This window comes from Electrophorus electricus, chromosome 18 (assembly GCF_013358815.1).
Source record: "Electrophorus electricus isolate fEleEle1 chromosome 18, fEleEle1.pri, whole genome shotgun sequence".
NCBI lineage: Eukaryota > Metazoa > Chordata > Actinopteri > Gymnotiformes > Gymnotidae > Electrophorus > Electrophorus electricus.
The window spans coordinates 5,893,883-5,913,396 of record NC_049552.1 but is presented as its reverse complement, the minus strand read 5'-3'; the positions used below and the strand labels follow the sequence as shown (position 1 = coordinate 5,913,396).

At 40.1% G+C, this 19,514-nt stretch overlaps 2 protein-coding genes across 2 annotated transcripts; one reads left to right on the top strand and one right to left on the bottom strand.

Moving 5' to 3' along the window:
- Nucleotides 1–106: 106 nt before the first annotated feature.
- On the bottom strand, nt 107–4,083 carry LOC113578745 (charged multivesicular body protein 4c). Its single transcript, XM_027012186.2, has 5 exons — nt 3,779–4,083; nt 2,385–2,562; nt 2,121–2,235; nt 1,878–2,004; nt 107–1,476 (listed from the first exon to the last, which is right to left on the bottom strand). Exons 1-5 carry the CDS (start codon nt 3,960–3,962, stop codon nt 1,415–1,417), a joined length of 666 nt encoding a protein of 221 aa, XP_026867987.1. The 5' UTR covers nt 3,963–4,083; the 3' UTR covers nt 107–1,414.
- A 2,573-nt stretch (nt 4,084–6,656) lies between these two features.
- On the top strand, nt 6,657–17,966 carry rasef (RAS and EF-hand domain containing). The gene is made up of 16 exons (XM_027012246.2): nt 6,657–6,985; nt 8,586–8,732; nt 9,842–9,932; nt 11,094–11,189; nt 11,763–11,840; nt 11,971–12,086; nt 12,863–12,931; nt 13,120–13,201; nt 13,453–13,523; nt 13,898–14,177; nt 14,625–14,759; nt 16,550–16,697; nt 16,790–16,871; nt 17,324–17,438; nt 17,569–17,688; nt 17,886–17,966. The coding sequence occupies exons 1-16, from the start codon at nt 6,657–6,659 to the stop codon at nt 17,964–17,966; spliced, it is 2,040 nt and encodes a 679-aa protein (XP_026868047.2).
- The last annotated feature ends 1,548 nt before the right edge of the window (nt 17,967–19,514 follow it).

The window sequence follows — 19,514 nt, the reverse complement described above, 5'->3', positions numbered from 1 at the left end:
TATTTTGACAAGAAAGTCTGTTATGACAGGAGTTAAAACATTCTGTAAGTTATGCAGAGACCAAAATTCCAATTCTCGTTAATTGGGAAAATCATTCATTCATAAGGACTGTCTCAGGATGTAAGCATTTATTTGAACGACATTTATGCATGTCCAAACCAATGGAAAATAGCAGTCTTGAAAAAATGAGAACAAAATGCGGGATTCAAGTAACTGCAGCTGGAGCATGAGGAAATAGCAAATGTATCATGCTTCTCACATCTTTAATTCAGGGAATCTCACCAAATTCCAATGAATTATACACATTAGTCAGATAATCATGTTAGGACATGCCACTCAAGTTGAATAAGCATGCCAATAGTTAAGGCACATAGCAGGAAGCACACATCTTCATATACATAAAGTGCAAAACTAACAGGTATTGGAGCTTTGGCTATAGGGCTGGCAAGACTTGCTATCAACCTGCAAGACTTGCTTTCAACCTGCTGGAATTCCATAGCAAGACCAATACCACCATAACAATTAAATCCAAAAGTTTAATGGTCTTTTGAGAAAGAAAAAAAAAAACTATTTTTCTAGATAACATCAAACATACATTTCACCCCTTGTGTTACATCCCGGTTTTCTATAGAAAAGACAGCACATCTGTGTATTCATACAGATCTCTTCAAGCAGGAATCTTAGTTACCTTACAACTTTATCCTCACAAATTTCCTTTTAGTAATATTGATAACTGTGACAGATATATTTCTAGATTAGTCTGAAATTTATCTAAAGGATGTACAGTGCCATAACCAAGTGATTCTGGATGTATTAATAGCATACAAAGTTGAGCAGCATAACAGATCCCAAATCAATCCCCCATCATATAAGTTAATGGAAATGCTTCAAAACCTCTCTCAAACAGGGTTAAGGAATACAGTATATAAATGGTGCAAATCTACAAGCATCTATATAAAAATATTTGAAGTTATATGGCCATACGAGTTTGATTACTGTAACCCTGGCACTTTCCATATTAGGCTATGGGGATAGATTTCACTACTGGTGTTTACTAAAGAAATAGAGGTAGACATTGTGAGAGGCTGACTCGGAAAACCTCCTCAAAAAGCAACTGAAGTGGGTTCAATATTATTAAACTTGAATTTCAATGCAAAAAATGTCACATTAATTACAAACATTGTTAGATAATTTCATCTGATTGTTTTTTTCTTGTTTGTTTTGTTCTCATAGCCTGTTTTACATCCCTTTGCACTGGTAACTCGTCTTCTTGGACTTTATTTACCCAGTCACAGGAGATATAGATTCCTAGACGATAGTTTGACAATGTTAACCCTCTCAAGGTGTTCAGCTTCATTCTGAACATCAGTTAAACACAGGGAGTGATAAGACAGTCCGGCAGTTTAGGCTGGGTTCACATTACCCACGCCTTCAGCTCTGCCATCTCATCCTCATCCTCTTCCTCTCTCTTCTTGACTGGGGATGGAAAAAAAGGGAAAGTTATGAGACATGTATAGATGGGATCAGAGCTCACTTTGACTTTCTTGTTTCCTTTTCTGAAATGTTTAAAATCTTAAATACTATGAAAAGATTCTTTAGCAAAAATCAAACTACATATAGGAAGACGTTTAATGATTCCAATCCTTTGCTACCCTGTAATAACATCAGTTCCCTTAACCATGCAAAGATGCATCCATAATGCTATGTCATCTTTCTCCTCCTGTAGGTCATCTAGTAGAGCAGGTAAAACAAGGTGCTAGCAGCAAAGGTCACTGGTTTGATTCCCAGGCAGCACATGTACTGGGACACTGATAGATATGCAAGTTATCCTGGATAAAAGCTGGATAAGAGCCAAATGCTGTAAATGTAAATATCACCTGGTTTGGCAGGTACCGGGACTGAAGGCACATTGGGTAGTGGGACGGTCTCTGGGCCTCCAATTTCCAGCAGGTTATTATCCAGTTCCTCCTGTTCCAACTCCTCCAGTTCAGCCAACAACTCATCCTGAAGAAGATAACCACCAAAACAAAGTCAATTTGTTAAGGAAGCTCACTACTTCAAAGGCCCTTTCATTTGTAATGCTCTCTTATGCCTCTAACAGAATCCAGATCTTGCTGTACCTCATCAAACTCCTCTCCAAAGCCAACGGGTTTTGAAATAGCATCCGAAATCTCCTGAGCCAACTCCTGCTGTTCAGTAATGTCTTGCATGAGTTCATCTACTTTGTCAATGTCCCTAGAAAAACAAGAGTCAGGACAAAAAAAAGTGTTGTTTAGAACTGTTATTTTGTACTTAAATATATACTTTGAGTATGCTTTAAAATATCAACAGTACAGGAGTGGGTAATGATAGCAGGTATGAAGGTTAGTTTTCTTGCATCTTACATGTTCTGGTGAGCATTTTTCATGGCCTTGGCAGCAAAGCCCATGTTCTTGAGAACCTCAGTGTTAGTGTTGGCATTCTCCAAAGCTTCTCGCTGGAACTCAATGGTGGACAGAGTGCCATCAATCTGAGCCAACTGTTTCTCGTAACGCTTCTTTCTCTTCAGGGCCTGGAGGGCAGCTTGAGAAAGTGGAGAACACACTTCAGACATCCTTGCCACATAACTAATAAAGTACAACCACTTACAGTACCAGTTAAACACTTGGACATCTACTCTAATCTACTATTTTAATAATTTCTAGATTTTACAAAAACAACAAAACAAAGCTGTCAAAACAATTCAATAGCACATGATTATCCCGTGTTAAATATTGACCGTTTTAGATTTTAGAGTCTTCAAAGTAGTGACCCTTCACTTTTATGACAGCTTCGCATGCGCTTGGTGTTCCCTTAAAAAGCTTCATGAGACACAATCTATGATGTCTTTTAAAGAAATCCTCACATACGCTGAGAACTTGTAGAATGAGACTCAAAGGTTCTAAATTAAAACTAATTGCTGAAGAGGCATTTAATATATATATTTTTACATTTTATACATATTTATTGTTTTGGAAATCAATTAGTAGCCTACCTACTTTCATACAATTCACCACCAATGTTTTCATCCTTTTGACTGCTATTGCAAGCTTACTTAACAGCTATGACAGTTCATGAAATTTTGGAAATTTCCTTCACAATGTTGGCGACTACACTAGAAAACAACAATGCATGACTTTGTTTAGCTGTGCCACGCAACGAAATTGAGTATGAGATAAGTCAGGGTAACAAGTCTCTTAATTAAGACCAATAGGTTTTCACAAATTAGAAGATCTATGTAACGCAGTCGGTGTAAACTATGACCGGTCAAAGCAGCTACACCAGTCCCAGTGAACCAGTTATTAGCTGTAGCTCAAATACTCACATTCTCGGTGGTTTCGCAACATATGTTTTCCCGTTGTTAGCTAACCTATATAGTTAGCTATGGTAACTATGATTACGTACACCTGATAAGGGCTGAGGTATGTCCGTTAAAAAGAAAGTCCAAATCTGGCCAAATTGCTAAACTGGCTATAACCCCCCAAAAAGTCTAACTAATAACAGCTAAGACAAACCTACACATTTCCTTTGACACCGGCATTATAGCAATGGTCTAACTAACCGAGTTTATTAGCTAGTTAGGATGCCAGTAAGGGGTTACCTGGCGTGCTAGCTAGTAATAGTTACCTGGTCATGGCTAAAAAAACCCACAAACATAAGCTAAACAAAACATTGAAAACGTTAGATCGTCAGTTAGGAGCCAGAACACTCACATTTAAACATTAACGACTCTTTCCCTGCTAGAACATTTAATACATACCTCGTTTATTTTTCGTGCCGTTTTTCTTTGCTGTCACTAGTTCCGCCTGGATCTTTTGCTCTAAATATTCCTGTTTCTTGGTTAACATCTCCTCTGTTTCACGGAGTTTCTGAATTGCTTCTTGGGGGCTTGGGGATTTGCCCCCTTTCCCCGCATTTCCAAATAACTTCCCAAACACAGACATGTCTGCTGGCTAAATCCTTGGATTTTTAGAACACCAACCTAACGAATTTACGGCTAAAATATTTGTGTTTACCCACTGACAATCCTGTCACTGGTCGAAATGATGCACTGACTTCCGCCTTCAGGCCATCCGACGTCACATTCCTTACGTCATCAGTTGTTCGACGCCCCCTTCACGATGTTAATAGCTGCGTATCTACAGTTGAAGATCCAGGAATCTTCAGTCAAGTCGATACGCCATTTAATACCATACACTGGACAATAATCACACTTGGGGCTTCCGACACTTTGTAAAACCTATGGACCGTCTGTGGACTATAGCACGGTTCCGTTTCAAGCACAAGTGCCGTACTGCGTAGTGGCAGAATTCATACAGAAGGAAGGAAAAATCTGACGGAGCGAACTTCAGTTCTCAAAATGGACTGCGACTTCACTAATTGCGCTGATTTTCCTTTGGGGTGAATAAATAATAAATGGCAAAACTAAACTTTTTTCCGGTTGTTTTTGTTTTCGTGATTTTGTTTATGTGTACAGATTGTGTCTGAAAGCTGATTGGCAGATATATAAAAAATATTAATGCTACTTTTATCATCATCATCATCATCATCATCATCATCATAAGCAAAAAGCTTGTAAATGACGATGGGCATAAGAACTAAAGAAACCAACTATGACGCCATTAAAATAACCACGTTTAAGAGTAAGCACTGAAGAAGTGATTGCAAACAAGCCAATAAGGTCTGGAAGTAAATTCATTACAGTGGGCCTAACTGCTGCTCTAAAGACGTTAATGTGTAGAATATCAGTTACGAGATTCTTGTGCACTGCCTTCTGTCTCTTCTTTACCAGGATACTGCAAGGCTGCATATTTAAACTTGGTTATTCTGAAGAAGAAGATTGAATTAAAGCAGTCAGAAACTATAAAGAAACACTAGTTTTTGAACATAGCTACACATGCCAGCTTCAGTTATAAAACACTTACCTTGTACCTACAATTTTTGACATCTGCCTTATATGGTAGCAATATGGTTGTGCGTAATAAACTTGTTTTTCAGATACAACAGCATTAGACAGATAGAAAGCTAGTGATCCCAAGGTAAATTGGAAGAAGCAAAGCCTTGAATCAGTGACCGAACTTGAACAATGGCAGTGAGCTCACTGAACTCTTGCCTTTAGACCTCCAGGGAGTCTAGTGATGGGTTAAGAATTGTCTACCACCCCAAATATTTAGCCAGCTGTCATCCTGTGGTGAAAAACTGACCAGTGCTCAAGGGTTAGAGGACAGCTAATATGAATTATCTGCTTCCTAACTGGACAGATGGATATCCATCTGACTTGGTATGATAATGTGGTGATTAAGTGTTTCCTTAATTTTTTGAGCAGTGTATAACAAATAGTTGACTTAAGACATCATAGGCTTAATGAAGTGTGAGGAATTTAAGCTTTGCACAAGTGAGGCTCTGTACCATACAGGTGATTAACATTCTCTGTAACAGTACATCATATCCAAATGCTTGACACACCTCCCATACCACAATCGCTCTTATTATGACTTTAACAGTCAGGGTTTTAAATGCCCCCATCAGCAGAATAATTACTCTCTTTAGGGTATGAGTGACTCCCTCTCAGCTATATCATCATTCATTATGGCTGACCCCCAATCAGTTTCTTAAAGCCTTTATAGAACAATATAATAACTTTTATTGTTTCTGACCACAGAATCCATTCTTACAGAATGAACATGAGCACACAGCTCATCATCTCTCAGGTCTCCATTTTTTAATACTATTTTTTACAGGTCTCCATTAAGCATGTAATTACTCTCATTGTGACTGACCTCAGATCAATATTCTTATAACACTCCCCTTCCCCCTCAAGATATGACTGACCTCTTATAGTTCAGTATTGAAACGGAAACATAAAAATAACAATGTCCTGCCAGACACACTCATACCAGTACAATTATCCATTTATGTGCCACTACTATTGCAGTGCTGTTTTGAGAGTGGTCTGCCACCTGGGTAGTTCAGTGGTATTACTTTGGTCAGAGAACAGTGGTAAGCGAGAAGGAGGGTATATAATGCACCTATAAGCTGGGAGGAACCTATTTCGATAAACAACGCCTGTATGTATATAGTAAGTGTTTCGAATGGAAATGTGAACGTTTATTGGAAACCATTTTTTCCAAGTGACTTTCTCGTTAGTGTTTTGTCTCCCTCTGGGATCTTGAAATTGTATTGCATTTTAATAAGAGCCTTTAATAAGAACTTTTAGTAAGACCCAAACGCTAGTACAAAACAGTATACTATAAAGTTTGAAAAACACTCTAGCAAAAGTGACGAATAATATAAAATATATATTTTAAAAACTTTATTTCTAACTTTGATGCGGCGGTAGGCTAGTCCGGTAGCAGCCTATAAACTGGTCGACGTCAAAACTGTTTACTTAACCAAACGTTTGTGGTTGCTTTGAAATAAATTGAGCGAAGGACCCTAGCCAGTTCCTCGCGACACTACGTAATGTAGACATCGAAAACATCGTTTTTAGTGTCGAAAACTATAACATATTATATTTCATCAGAAATATACACCAGAGCATGTAACATCTTAGGTATGTTTTAGAAAAGTAATGATGTTTTAAAACGCTGTTTTTGAAACAGTGGGATTATTTCTTCCACGGAAAAAGTTTTCCATTTATGGAGTCAGATGCACAAAAAGAGAGACTTCGAGCGCTCTTTCACGCTTGGGATTCTAATCATTCAGGACGAATTGAAAAATGGAAATTCTTAAAAATTTGCTCAGAGCTCCATGTCCAGTCAGCAGATGTAGATGCGCTGTTCTCCAAACTAGACACGGACAATGATGGTACGATAAACTTGACGGAGTTTGTCCACGGATTTGAAAAGGTTTCCAGCTTCATTAGTGAAGACGAAATGAACGACGAGGTGAAAAATGCAGAACCCTTTTCCTTGGCCTGGGAGGACTTCAAAACCCGTCTTGGAGACCAGACGAAATTCATTCCACGGTAAGGATGAGCACGAGAATAAAAGGATTGAAATACACCTGTCACGCTTAAAAATTAATTATTGCCACACATATGGCTCAATTTGAAGATTATTTCATGAAAAAAACACAATATCACAGTATTATCTCACCTCAGGCAATTCTGACAGAGACGTGCTGTGTTAAAAAGGAGTTATTTTTAATTTAATTTTTAATTTTAATAGAAGCGTTTACTTTTACTCCCCCCCCCCTTTTTTTAAAAATAAATTAATCTGTTATAACCCCTATATTTAGTCGACATCTCAGCACTCCCTGTAAACAAATTTTGCTCCAAGGATCCTCCATCTAGAGCTCAAAGAATGACATTTTATACATTTTTTATACTCCAGTCAGTATAAGCAAAAATAATTTACTCATAAAATCCACCTTGAGGATTTTACATGGGTTTATCCATATGGTATTCTGAATTCTGTAGATTTAACTTCTAATTTAGACAGCCAGTGATATTGCTTACACACAATGACAGCACTGATTCTTTTTAAATTCAAAAGCATGTTTTTCAGTGAGGTAGATTTTCTTTTGCTCAGTAGAGATGGGTTTGATGCTGTGGTTACGGTGGTTGTATTGGAATGTGGATTGAATCTTATGACAGAACAAATAAGGATCTCAGAGTCAAAGGCTGAAGGAACAGCGGCACTTCTCTGTACTCCTCTGTACTCTGTATTCACAGCTTCAAAAACACCCTGTGTTGCTACAACATTACATCATTAAAGAGCACAACATGGCCACGAGGTTAATGATGAACTTGTTATTTCATGTAAAGAAAATAGTTTTTATGCTTATTTGTTTGTTGTTTGTCTTCAGGATTCCTTGTTTCTCAGATGCAGTGGTGTAAAAATAAAAACATTGCCCCATTGATTTCTTAAACATTGGTTTTCTCAAAGTGTGCCCAGTGTATTAGTAAAGACTAGTTAACTTTGGGAAGTTTGTGTTTACCGGGATGACTGTAAAATGATCAGTTTTTATGCCATAGTATTCAACTGAGCTGGAGAACTCATATATCAATATATTATTAGTACTCATATATTATCAGGTTAACATCATATATAATCCCAAAATTCCTTGAGAGATTATGCTCAGGCTTTGCTCAGGCACATCATCAGATGTGGCCTCAGCTCCTGAAAATTCCAGGAACCGGAATGCCTTAATCTGTGTCCAGGAAAGTGCCACAGACGCACTGCTGAACTCTTTTATGGGATGTAGGAAGTGGAAAAATGATATCAGGCACCAGTACAAAGTTCATGTAAAGTTTGGTATGTTTGTGATAAAGCAAGCATTCAAGGTTAACTCTTTGCACTGTGAAACACATCTAATACTAAATCTTAAAAGTTTTAAATGGGCTCAGTGTACCTGCTTAATATCTAAATAGATTGTTTATTTTGGTGTAATTTGAAAATTCTTCATGTATTCATCCAACCCTTTTATAGTACTTATTGCTATTAACTCAGGCCTTTCATTAACTTAAGTCAATCAGTCTCAAACAGTGTGTGAATAAAGTGTGAGATTGTAGATGATGTTTCATAATCTTAGCGTTGACTCTGTGTGTGTGTATGTGTGTGTAGGATCGACCAGGTGTCAACTCTGTACCAGAACATCAGCTTGACTGAGGCCAGGATGATTCCTCAGTATGAGAGAGTCATCCTCAATTTCATCAGAGAGATCAAGCTCCAGAACACTGACATGGAGAACATGGCACTGGCTGTGAAAAGGCATGCCTGCACATATCTACAGTACCCACACCGATAGCCAAAGTGTCTTTTACACCATAATGCTAGATGGTGTTCCGAGTACAAGTGCTATTCCTAAACACTCCATTACTACATTACTGCTGCATTGCTATTGTGGCTGCATGTGTTCTGAGTGAAAGATCTGTTGCCATAGGACATATCATGTATCCAGTACCACTACAGTACAGTCAAAGCAGTACTACCACAGTGCTGCCATTTCCAAACACAGCACTACTGTTGCCAAATGCCGTACTACCACAGTACTGCCATTTCCAAACCCGCTACTACCATTGCTAAAACCAGACCTCCCACCCTGCAGAACCTCATTTCAGGGAGGCAGAACTACCACTCCCGTGGGTTTAATGAAACCTGTTAAACTCACAAATGTCTGTGACAGTCATTTAACCCACCGTGGGCAAAGTAAATGTCACTGCTGCAAACAGTGGAGTGAGCAACACTGCTATTACACTGTAGTCTATCTGCCTTTTATATTTTGTTTTTTGGAACACTCAGCCACGGCCCTGAACACTAAACTGAACTGATAGACAATAAAAGAGCAAGAGAGGTTGACTGTACAGCCAGCTCACCAAGAAAACCGACTAATCTACCAATGAGGATACTCACTTTGTCACTCTCTCATTCCGTCTGTCCCTCTCACTTGCTCACTCTCCAAAATAATTGCTTTTTGGGATATTGCTTTTAATTTGTGGGCATCAGGGAGCCATTATAAATATGCGGGAGACTCACAGAACGTCTGGAAGATGTGGGAGGTCCGCTAAACACAGTACTCACACAGTACTACAGTAATACCACATGATTACCATTGCCTAGCACAGTGATAACATGGTACCACATTGTCAAACACCGTACTACCACATTACAACCATCATCGAACAAAGTACTGCCACAGAACTAGCCTTACCAAACACAGTACTACCACTGCACCAACACAGTGCTATCAATGGCAAACACAGTTCTGCTAAACACAGTGCTAACGTAGTACTACCGTTGCCGAGTACACATGGACCCTACTATGCATGCGAATGCTCCACGACACGGTATTAAGCACATCGTGCCGGTTCTGTCTGCAGGTCCCAGGATCAGACCGCCATTCAGCTGAGCGAAATGGAGGAGGAGATGGAGCAACGGGTTCTGGCGGCTGAGAGGAACACTCGCACGCAGGTAAGCACGGGGCAGCCCGCTAGGAGCCTCCACCTGACGGGGCCACACCCACGGCGCACCAAACGGCCTCGGCACCCCGTCGCCCCTACCCATTGCCCTAATACTCCACACCGCAGTCGACAGAAGTGCGTTTATTCTCTGCCGAGAGGGATGGGCGTGTCACGAGTCCCACCTCGGCGGGGCGCTACAAATGTGCATGTACGTAAGCAGCAGCTGTGTGAAGGCACGGTACGAATAATGTAAATGCAGTAAGGTATGTCCTTTACAGCACTGTGTGTGCTGCAAACACTAGAGGCTAATTCCTAAACATCTGGTTCAAATAATGGCTGTAAATCGTATCTTTCAGTTTGTTTTACATTGACATAGCCTGAGCCTCAGGATTACCATAGCAGCAGTGTTTGTTGCATTTCTGTGGATACTGTAAACATAAACGTGTATTCTAATGAGCCTTGACATGTGAGTGTCCTCAACCAGGCCCAACTCTTTGTTTAACTATGCTCACACAAATTTAGGGCTGTGAGCAGTCTCGTGTCTGCTGCCGTCCCTCAACCTGTTCTTAATCTTTAACTTGTGTTCATATCCCATGACCTATCTGGTTATATAACTCCTATTGAATGTACTCAACTGTACAATACCTATGTCGTTTTGTTTGTGCTTGTAACAAGCCTTGCTAGGATCACTAGTGTAAAGCCCTTGTCATCAAGAGATTATTCTCTTTTTTTTCCAGAAATTATAAAATATGACGTCAGACAATCTTTTAAAATCAAAAGGTTTTAAGCACAATGTCATGACTAGGAGGCAGGATAAACAATGGATAGCATAAGATATTTAGATAAATATCTTTTTTATGCAGTGTACGGTTTTGTTTGCTCCAAATCTCCCAATGAAGTGATAATACTGAGACAACTTCTGTCCAATGCTCATATTTTGAAGTTTGCATTTATGTGTTCACCATGTCTTTCACACCTTTTGAGGCCATCCTCTTCAAACTGATCAAACCAAGGAGAAGTAACTCAGATTCTAAGGGCAACTTCTGCCTGGAAAACAGGACATCCTGTCCAGAAACTGCCGTCTTTAAGGGGACAAAGCACTTCTCCTGCCCACAGGTTGGGGTGGTCTTCTTTCTTAGCGTAACGTCTGGTGTCTTCTGGTTCCCTTCAGGAGGGCAGAAAGGCAGAGGCCGCTCTGAGTGATGTGAAGGAGCAGTTCGAGGCACAGCTGAGTGAGCTCCAACAAAAGCTGCATTCTCTTGAGATGGTGAGGTACTCCTTTCCCCACCACAGATGAAGCTGAGCTCAGGACTACAATGCAATAGGGAACCATCATTAGGATTCATCACTGAATGCAGGGGCTAATTTGAATGTAGCAAGCCAGTGCAGTGGGAGTGGTTGAGCCATACTGGAATAATTGGAAAGTGAATGATAGGGTTTGACTAAATTACACTACGACTGATTTAGGCTTGCTAATACTGGGCTACTACACCCAAACACAAAGTGTAATGACAATTATTTTTGACAGTTGGACTGTGTAATGGCAGTAAACTGCATAAGATTCGTTATCGTTATAAATTTCTATAATTAAACCAGAAAACTGCAATAATTATAGGAAGACCGTCATAAACATTTGCTCCTGAAATAATGACAGATAGCCATAAATGAGACCAAATCTGTTTTGGCATAGACTAGCAACTGTAACATTTAAGGTAGAGTTCACATCCAGTCTGCTAACTACTGACCTTTTTTGTTTACAATATCCCAGGATCTCTGTACAGATCAACTGCCATTTGGCATTAAAAGCAGGTAACTGACTGAAGGTTAATCTCTTCCACAGACTGAAGACCAGAACAAGATCACCAGTTTCAAAGAGGAGATTGCAGCAATGAAGCGAAAGAACAATGACCTGACACTGGTATGATAACATCTGCTTTGCAGTCTACAGGAGAGGATATTGGAGTGCGGATTTAGGCTGCCTGATAAGTGAGTTTGGAGTGCAGATTTAGGCTGCCTATTGAGTGTTTGTTATTTTTTCCTTGTCTCAGCAAAATCAGAAGCTGAAGCAGGAGGTGTTGGAGTCTCACACCAGTGTAGCATTCTTGCAGACTGAGCTGGACTCTCTTAAGAGTGACCTAACAGACCAGAGCATCAATTTTGAGAGGTGAGAGTACCTGTTTGTGTGCGAGTTATATGTGTGTGTTTTGGGATTACTGTGCTTCATAATAAAGCAATACTTAAGTCACTGAAACTCTTATGCCATGTGGAAATTACATCAAAGTTTGTGGAATTGTAAGGAGGTTGGTTGTAAGAGTGGCCAAGGGTGTGTTTGTGCGATCCTACGTCTTAGGTAAACTATCCGGGGCTGAAACCAGGGGCAGATGTTTTATTTCTCGGTGTGAGTCACACACACAGACAGTGATCCTTTCTCACCCCGTCTCAGCCTGTGTGGCCACTCCCACAGCTGTTTGCTGTGCTGGCATCATGCGAACAGGATGTCCTGGAGTGACGCTGTTTTTTGTGAATTTTGTGATGTCGTTGCCTAGCAACCGAGTCCAAGTGACAAAATTACCTTTTGAATGTCTTGGCATGTCTTGGCCTATTTTTTGTGTGTCTGTGTATTTGTTACTTGATCGCATTTACAAGTAATAGTAAAATATTAGTTACATAACAGGTGCCAGGGATGTATATATAACATTTAAATTTACATTTTCAGCATTTAGCAGACAATCTTATCCAGAGTGACTTACAAAAGTGCTTTGTTATCTACACATATAATAAGTGGCAATAATAACTCTTATCTTAACAGCATTAGTAATCATGAATTAGTGACACACAGATGAATAGCGATAAAGCACTTTTTGTAAGTGGCTCTGGATAAGAGCATCTGTCAAATGCTGTCAATGTAAATGCAATAAATATTTGTTGTTGTTTGTGCAGAGATGAAGCCCTAATGAGGTGTTTTTCAGAAGAGAGGGACAACCTGATCAGACAGATTGAGATGCTACAGTAAGTCCTGCATGCCTCCCACTGGAACTGGTGATACAGTAAACTGTACTGATACAATAGACTGTATAGTCTGACAATGGTTGTTGAGTGACAGCTACCGGAATAAGTGACAGATATATAAACCTTTTAATTCAGTACTTAGTTCTGGTATAGTTTGAATGTGTGTATCTATTTTATTTGTCGCTCAGGTTAGCAAACAGGAAGCTTCATGACAGTAATGATGGTCTTCGCACATCTCTGGAGAATAGCCAGACCAGAATCAAGAGCCAGGTGTGCATTAATCCTCAATCTCTCCATCCTCAGCTGTTTTAGAGCCACAAAGCTCCATTAAGCAAAAACAAGATGTTTGGTGATGGATTAAGACAGTTGAGGGCACCATCTGAAGTTGAACTGTCTCCTAATCTCACATGGGGACGGGGTTAGAGTAGGGCAGGTTGTTACAGGGGTGTGATTATCTATAAAAAGTGCGAGCATGCCTAACAAGGTGAACTAAAAACCACAAAATTGTCTTTTGTTTACAGAGAGATGGGCTGTCTTCTGGAAATACCATGACTATAAGACAGAGTTTGTGCTCACCATTTTTTAACAGGTGAATCTGGAGCGCAGAGGATCTTGATTTCTGTTTTGTTTTACTTGACAATTAAGAAAATATATGTATATGTATATATAAAACACCATGCAATGCCGAGTTGATATTATAGACATAACATCTGTACTTACACACTTATTAAAAAAAACACGCCCAAGCCTACAACATACATACATACAACACATTTCTATTGTGCTTCTCTGTAGTTCATGTTACTTTTAATGGCCCAAAGCAAGTTTAAAATCACAAATTCATCTTGTTTACTCTGGTTACTGTGTTCCCGTGGCATCATCTATCAGCCATCTCTTCAGCCTTCATGTTTGCGCCTTTGGGCACATCAGTAACTGTCATGTCTACCCTAGGCATCGCACGACCCCCTGCAAGTGGAGCCTTGCGTACACGGATGATGACTTTGTTCCGGAGCAGGGGGCAGAGCATCTGTGCGGGCGGGGCTGCGACTCACTGGCGCTGGCACTGTGCGACCCACTGAGGCGCCGGAGGCACAGCTGTGAGCTGGACAGCCTGCCCGAAAGCGGAGCTGACAGTGGCATGTCCACGCTGTGCTCCAACAGCGGCTACGACTCAGAGCGCGAGGGAGCAGGTCGAAGCGCCGACCACCCCGACGCTGGTCTGTTCGAACACACGTCAGACACAGAGGTGAGAGAAGGGGGGAGGGGCCATTTAAATACACGTTCTGTCAGCAGACAGAAATGTATAAGCCCATCACATTATCCTAAATATTTGGTTTTTTATTAAAACAAATGCAGGGGATCTTAATTACATCTAGTGTGTCTTATACTGATAGCTAATCTGTTATTGAAGATTCCATTTGCTTGGTCAAGATCAGGCTTTTTTAATCCCATCAAAGATATGCAGGAAGAGGCAGAGGTTCAACAGGTATGAACAGGGATGAACATGAGAAAGACAGGGCACCCCCCCCCCACCCTCACGACACACACACACACACACACACACACACACACACACACACACACACACACACGAGTCATCGAAGTCATAGAAGCCTCTACATGGTTTTGACATGGGCACACTGAGGGTCAGTCTGTGGTCATCCTCCTGATCTACTGTGTGGACGTTTCCCAGGTTCTGGAGCGGCAGGACAAGGCAGAGTGCGAATCAGACAGTGAGTCGGTTCTAAGCTGGACCGTGTCAAAAACAGATGACGTGAAAGATATCGGCACTTTAGGGAAGAAATGTCTCTCAGCCATCTTCACGACGGTAAGGGTGAACTTTCACTTTTAAATTGTACCACTGAAGTATCAAGCACTACATCTCTTATCTTCATCTAACAGCACTGCACTCTAACAAGAGAAACATACTGGGGTAAATTATTCCTAACCATGAACAAGTTTATTTACACTGTTAAGATTTATTGCACACAGAGGAAATTCAAAGTGTTTCACATAAGAGTTAAATAAGAAATGTATTACTTCCCAAGATCTATCATGTCAGGAGGATCTATCCTGCAAAGAAAAAAGAGATCACGTATATAAATAAAACTATTGAATTAAATGGAAAGATAATGAAATTTAATCAAATTGCATATTAAATAGAACAAATTACAAATAGATGTCAAAAAATCTAAATAAACCAGAAACTAAAAGAAATTAGTGCTAAAAAATTAAAGATTTAAACTGTTGAAATGAAAGATGAAAATAATGACAGAATAACTTAAGAATTAAAGAAGTAAAAGTGCATGGTTGTGCTAAGAATTAAAAGTGAAATGCTAAAGAAAGGCACAAGGAGACAACTTAAAAATGGCTACATTTGGAGCATGTCTAACATAAGGAAGATTTCTGCACTGTTTTGAAGAATAGTAAATAAATGTTGCGTCTTCTTATTTGCGTCCAATTGTAGTCACTACTAGCTGACTGATTGCTAGTGGTCTCTGAGGACTTTTGGGTTTGTATTCTATAAGTAAACCAACGCAGTATTTTCCTCTTAGGCCATTCAGGGTTGTATATATAATTAGAAAAAACTTTAAAATAAATTTTGCAATGATTTAGTAGTTGACTATGTGAAATAAAGTACTATGGTCAAAGAATCACCAACACAGATATGTAGCCGGTATCCATGTTCATATGAATGTAATTCAGGACCTTCATAAAGGCAGACTCAATGCTATTGTGTGTCCAGAAGCTTGATTGCAAGTTGTCATAACAATAATTATCATTAAAGAATTTGCTGAGCAGAATGTAGACAACTGTTTCAATTATCTTACCTATAAATGAGAGATATGAAATAGGTCTATAATTATTTGATATATCTAAATTTCTATTTTAAAGAGAGGTTTAATAACAGACATTTTTATTGATTCAGGAAAGATGCCGCAAAGTTGTGATCCATTCACTTACATCTAAAGTATCTGTAAGTCAAGACTGTACATCGATGATTTTAAATGTTGGACTTAATGTTTAAATGTTGGACTATGACATAGTATTCCTTCTTCTTATTGTGAGGGAGTTCAAATGATCTGTTGTCTGACAGGCTAGTGGTAATGGCCTGTCTGTTTTTTTGGATTTCATCACTGAAGAATATTGCAAATTTATTAAATGTTTAACAGAAACTTGGGCACTCTCTGCACAGGTGTCTTTCTTAACTTTTTTAAAGAGTGGCGGCTTTCTCAGCCTCAATAGAGTGTGGACATTATCGATGTTCTTACTGGTGATGTCAGAGATTTAGGATGGTCTGATTTTTTGTACCTCCAAGTTGTAGCCTTTGAGTCTCTCTTCGTAGGAAGGGAGACTTGGAGTTTAGTGCATCTCCATCTACAATCAGCCTTCCTGCAGTCGCTTTTCTGGGTTTTTTGTATTATGAGGCATCACCAGCAGAGAGCACTACCATGAGGCCGAAGTAAAAAAGTTACAGTCCAAACCTCCCCACCACAGTGACCTCTTATCCTTAGTATGTTTTGTATTTTTCTAGCGGTCTGCCTGGAGAGTTCTATGTGACCAAGGTAACACATATTTACAAACTTCAACATTACAAACACAGGTGCCTTTTTGCAGAAGGAGACTGATGAGCAGTTGGCGCTCAGGCATGCGTCCGACAAGACATACAAGATTGTGCTGGCGGGAGACGCGGCCGTGGGCAAGTCCAGCTTCCTTTTGCGCCTCTGCAAGAACGAGTTCAAGGGCACCACCAGCGCCACGCTCGGTGAGAGCAGCCACATGCCTATCCCTTTATTTTTAACCGGACATAAAATCCCTTTCTGACACAACTGTGTATGTTTTGGCATGTTTATTAAGGGGTTGATTTCCAAATGAAGACACTCGTGGTGGATGGAGTTCCCACAGTTCTACAGCTTTGGGATACAGCGGGTCAGGAGAGGTGAGTGTAACCCTAAAATAATACCCCTAATAAAAAAAATAGTAACCCTATCTCAAAACCCTATATTCTAAACACACAATTATGAAATCTAAGCCTAAATGCTATAATCCAAACCCTCAATAATAAACCCTAACACTTAAACATCAATAATAAACTCTAATGCTAAATCCTGTAATTTAAACCCTTAAGAATTAACCCTAATACTAAACGCCACAACCAGGGCCCTCAATAATAAATTATATTGCTAATCCCTATAACTTAAACCTTCAGGTAAAAAAACTAACTGAAAGGTGTAGCATCATGTTTTTCTTAACGTCACCAGAGGAAAGTGTAAACTGAGGCGGCAGAGCACCAGTGTTTGTGTAAACAGGGTTTTTCCTGGGCGTATTGTGGTCAATGTGTTAGTTTAATGGGTGTTGCAGGAATAGGAATTAGAATTGCGTTTTCAACAGGTTCAGAAGCATCGCCAAGTCCTACTTCAGGCGAGCTGACGGGGTTCTCCTGCTTTATGATGTCACCTGTGAGAAGAGCTTTCTGAATGTGCGCGAGTGGGTTGACATCATAAAGGTATTCCCATTATGTTACAATCTGTGATTTCAGGCCAGTCCACTGGAAATAGCGATGGACCTTAATTTGAACTGAAATTCCCCCACTGTGATTCCAGTTGTACGTTACACAAAGCTCCTGTTGCTTCCAGGATGTTTCCCAGGATGATATTCCCATCATGCTGGTGGGGAACAAGACAGATCTGCGGGAGCGGGTTCACCTGGATGGTATCACCTGTATTCAAACCAGCTACGGAGAGAAGCTGGCCATGGTGAGGGAGATCAGGATTGCATCTCATTAAAAAATTATGGCCCCACTCTGACTCATATGTCAGAGTGAACCAGCTCAGTCAGTTCAGTAACAAGAAATGAATAGCAGAATGTTGGCGAAATGTTTCCCCAGACACGGGCTCACCGTGTCATCCTTGACGTCTCTAACTGCCTGGATTCCATGATTTGTTTTTGGCAGACGTACAGCTCCCTCTTCTGCGAGACGAGTGCCAAGGAGGGGTCGAATGTCATCGAGGCTGTCCTCCATTTAGCACGGTGAGACAGACACAACACCAAGTGGGGAAGGGAGACACAGACAAGGAATATGAGTCCCAACTCCCCCCCAAATGATTAATGAAACCGTGCTCAAGAACTTAAAATTAGTTTAATAAAAGTTACATTAAAATACTAACAATTCAAAGTCTGACTTTTGGACGTGGTATATTCAATCCTCTTGTGTTTCACTTACTTAGCACTAGGGGGCGGCAAATATGCTCAAAGTGCCTCGACTGCAGAGGAGTAAATGGTGACTCCCTTTGAGTATAATGCATTGCTTGTCATGCATTAAGACTTATTTTGGCAGAATTGTCATTTGGAAAAATGTTTTAAGAGAAATTTCCAGCACATTACTTCAGACTTATCCTCTGGGGACATCTTCAGTTTACACTTGGCGTATCTGAGTTCCACTCTGTACACGTCATAGTCGTGCCTTGTCAGATGGTGTCATTTGCTGTGCCACATGAAGTTTCTCATTTTTTCTCCACAGGGAGGTGATTAAAAATGCACACGAGCACACGGAAGCAGCATCACTGGCCAAACTCCCCCGAAGCCACAACAAAAAGCCCTTAAACTGTTGCAAGACGTAATATGTGCGAGAAACAGACCTGTGACACACCAGTTGGTCTCACGCAGGTCCAAGCGGGTATCAGGGTATCGGTGTGACTGCAGACTTCTGGATAAGCTACAAGGTCAAGCACAGTGGAACACACAGTTGCTGTGAATCACTTCTTGCAATTGTTTGCATCCAGCCTTGATCCTCTTCCTTGTCAAAGGTGTTTTCACGTGGACTGTGCAGTTTTGTGTCCTGGAAATGTCAAGACCTAGGCTGTGGGCTGAACCTGTGGCGCACACCTGTGCATGTTCACGTTGCTGTCTCTACCTCTGATTGTATAGCTGTGATGGCCTAGCTTACCCTATAACAGCTTTCTGTTTCACGCGTCTATTAGCTTGTGTCCTAAAGAGCACACTATCAGTAGTAGGGATGCATTTGGGGTTTAGAGCTGGTAAGTGTTCACTGAAGGTTCAGTCAGGTTGGTATACATAGTGCCAATGCTTATGCTTTAATTATTTATCATGTCTCATCTAAGTGAAGAAGCCTCAAGCAGAGTAGTATCACTAAGCTACATTTATATTAATTAACTGGATAATGTGATAGAATGACATGAAATGGTTGCTTGTAAGATTGGAATATATATATATATATATATGCATTTTCTCTCTTTTTGGTCCACATTTTTAATAATAATAATTTAATGATAATATACCTTTGTGCACAGAACCTAAGAGGGTTCACTGACTTTTGTTTCTGTTGCTGTTGTTTATCTGTATGTGTGAGTTTTCTCTTACTGTTCATTCAAACAAATCTACCTGCATTACGAATTAGTCAATAAGCTTCATGTTACACAAAGTGTGAGATGTAGAACTGGTTTCTCAGACTTCGGCTGAACCAGGTTAAGTGTGGGTTAAATGAATGGTCAGTTGGCAAATCACCATTGATATAGCAATTTAGTCCAAAGAGTAGAAAAGTAGTTGATGCTTGATTTAAAAA

Coding starts and splice junctions, on each gene's coding strand:
- LOC113578745 (XM_027012186.2), bottom strand. CDS start 3,962: ATGTCTGTGTTTGGGAAGTTATTTGGAAATGCGGGGAAAGGGGGCAAA. Junction 2,005..2,120: donor TTGGAGAGGAGTTTGATGAG/GTACAGCAAGAT, acceptor TATCTTCTTCAG/GATGAGTTGTTGGCTGAACT. Junction 1,477..1,877: donor CCCGGTACCTGCCAAACCAG/GTGATATTTACA, acceptor TTCCATCCCCAG/TCAAGAAGAGAGAGGAAGAG.
- rasef (XM_027012246.2), top strand. CDS start 6,657: ATGGAGTCAGATGCACAAAAAGAGAGACTTCGAGCGCTCTTTCACGCT. Junction 11,190..11,762: donor AGCTGCATTCTCTTGAGATG/GTGAGGTACTCC, acceptor TCTCTTCCACAG/ACTGAAGACCAGAACAAGAT. Junction 17,439..17,568: donor AGTGGGTTGACATCATAAAG/GTATTCCCATTA, acceptor TGTTGCTTCCAG/GATGTTTCCCAGGATGATAT.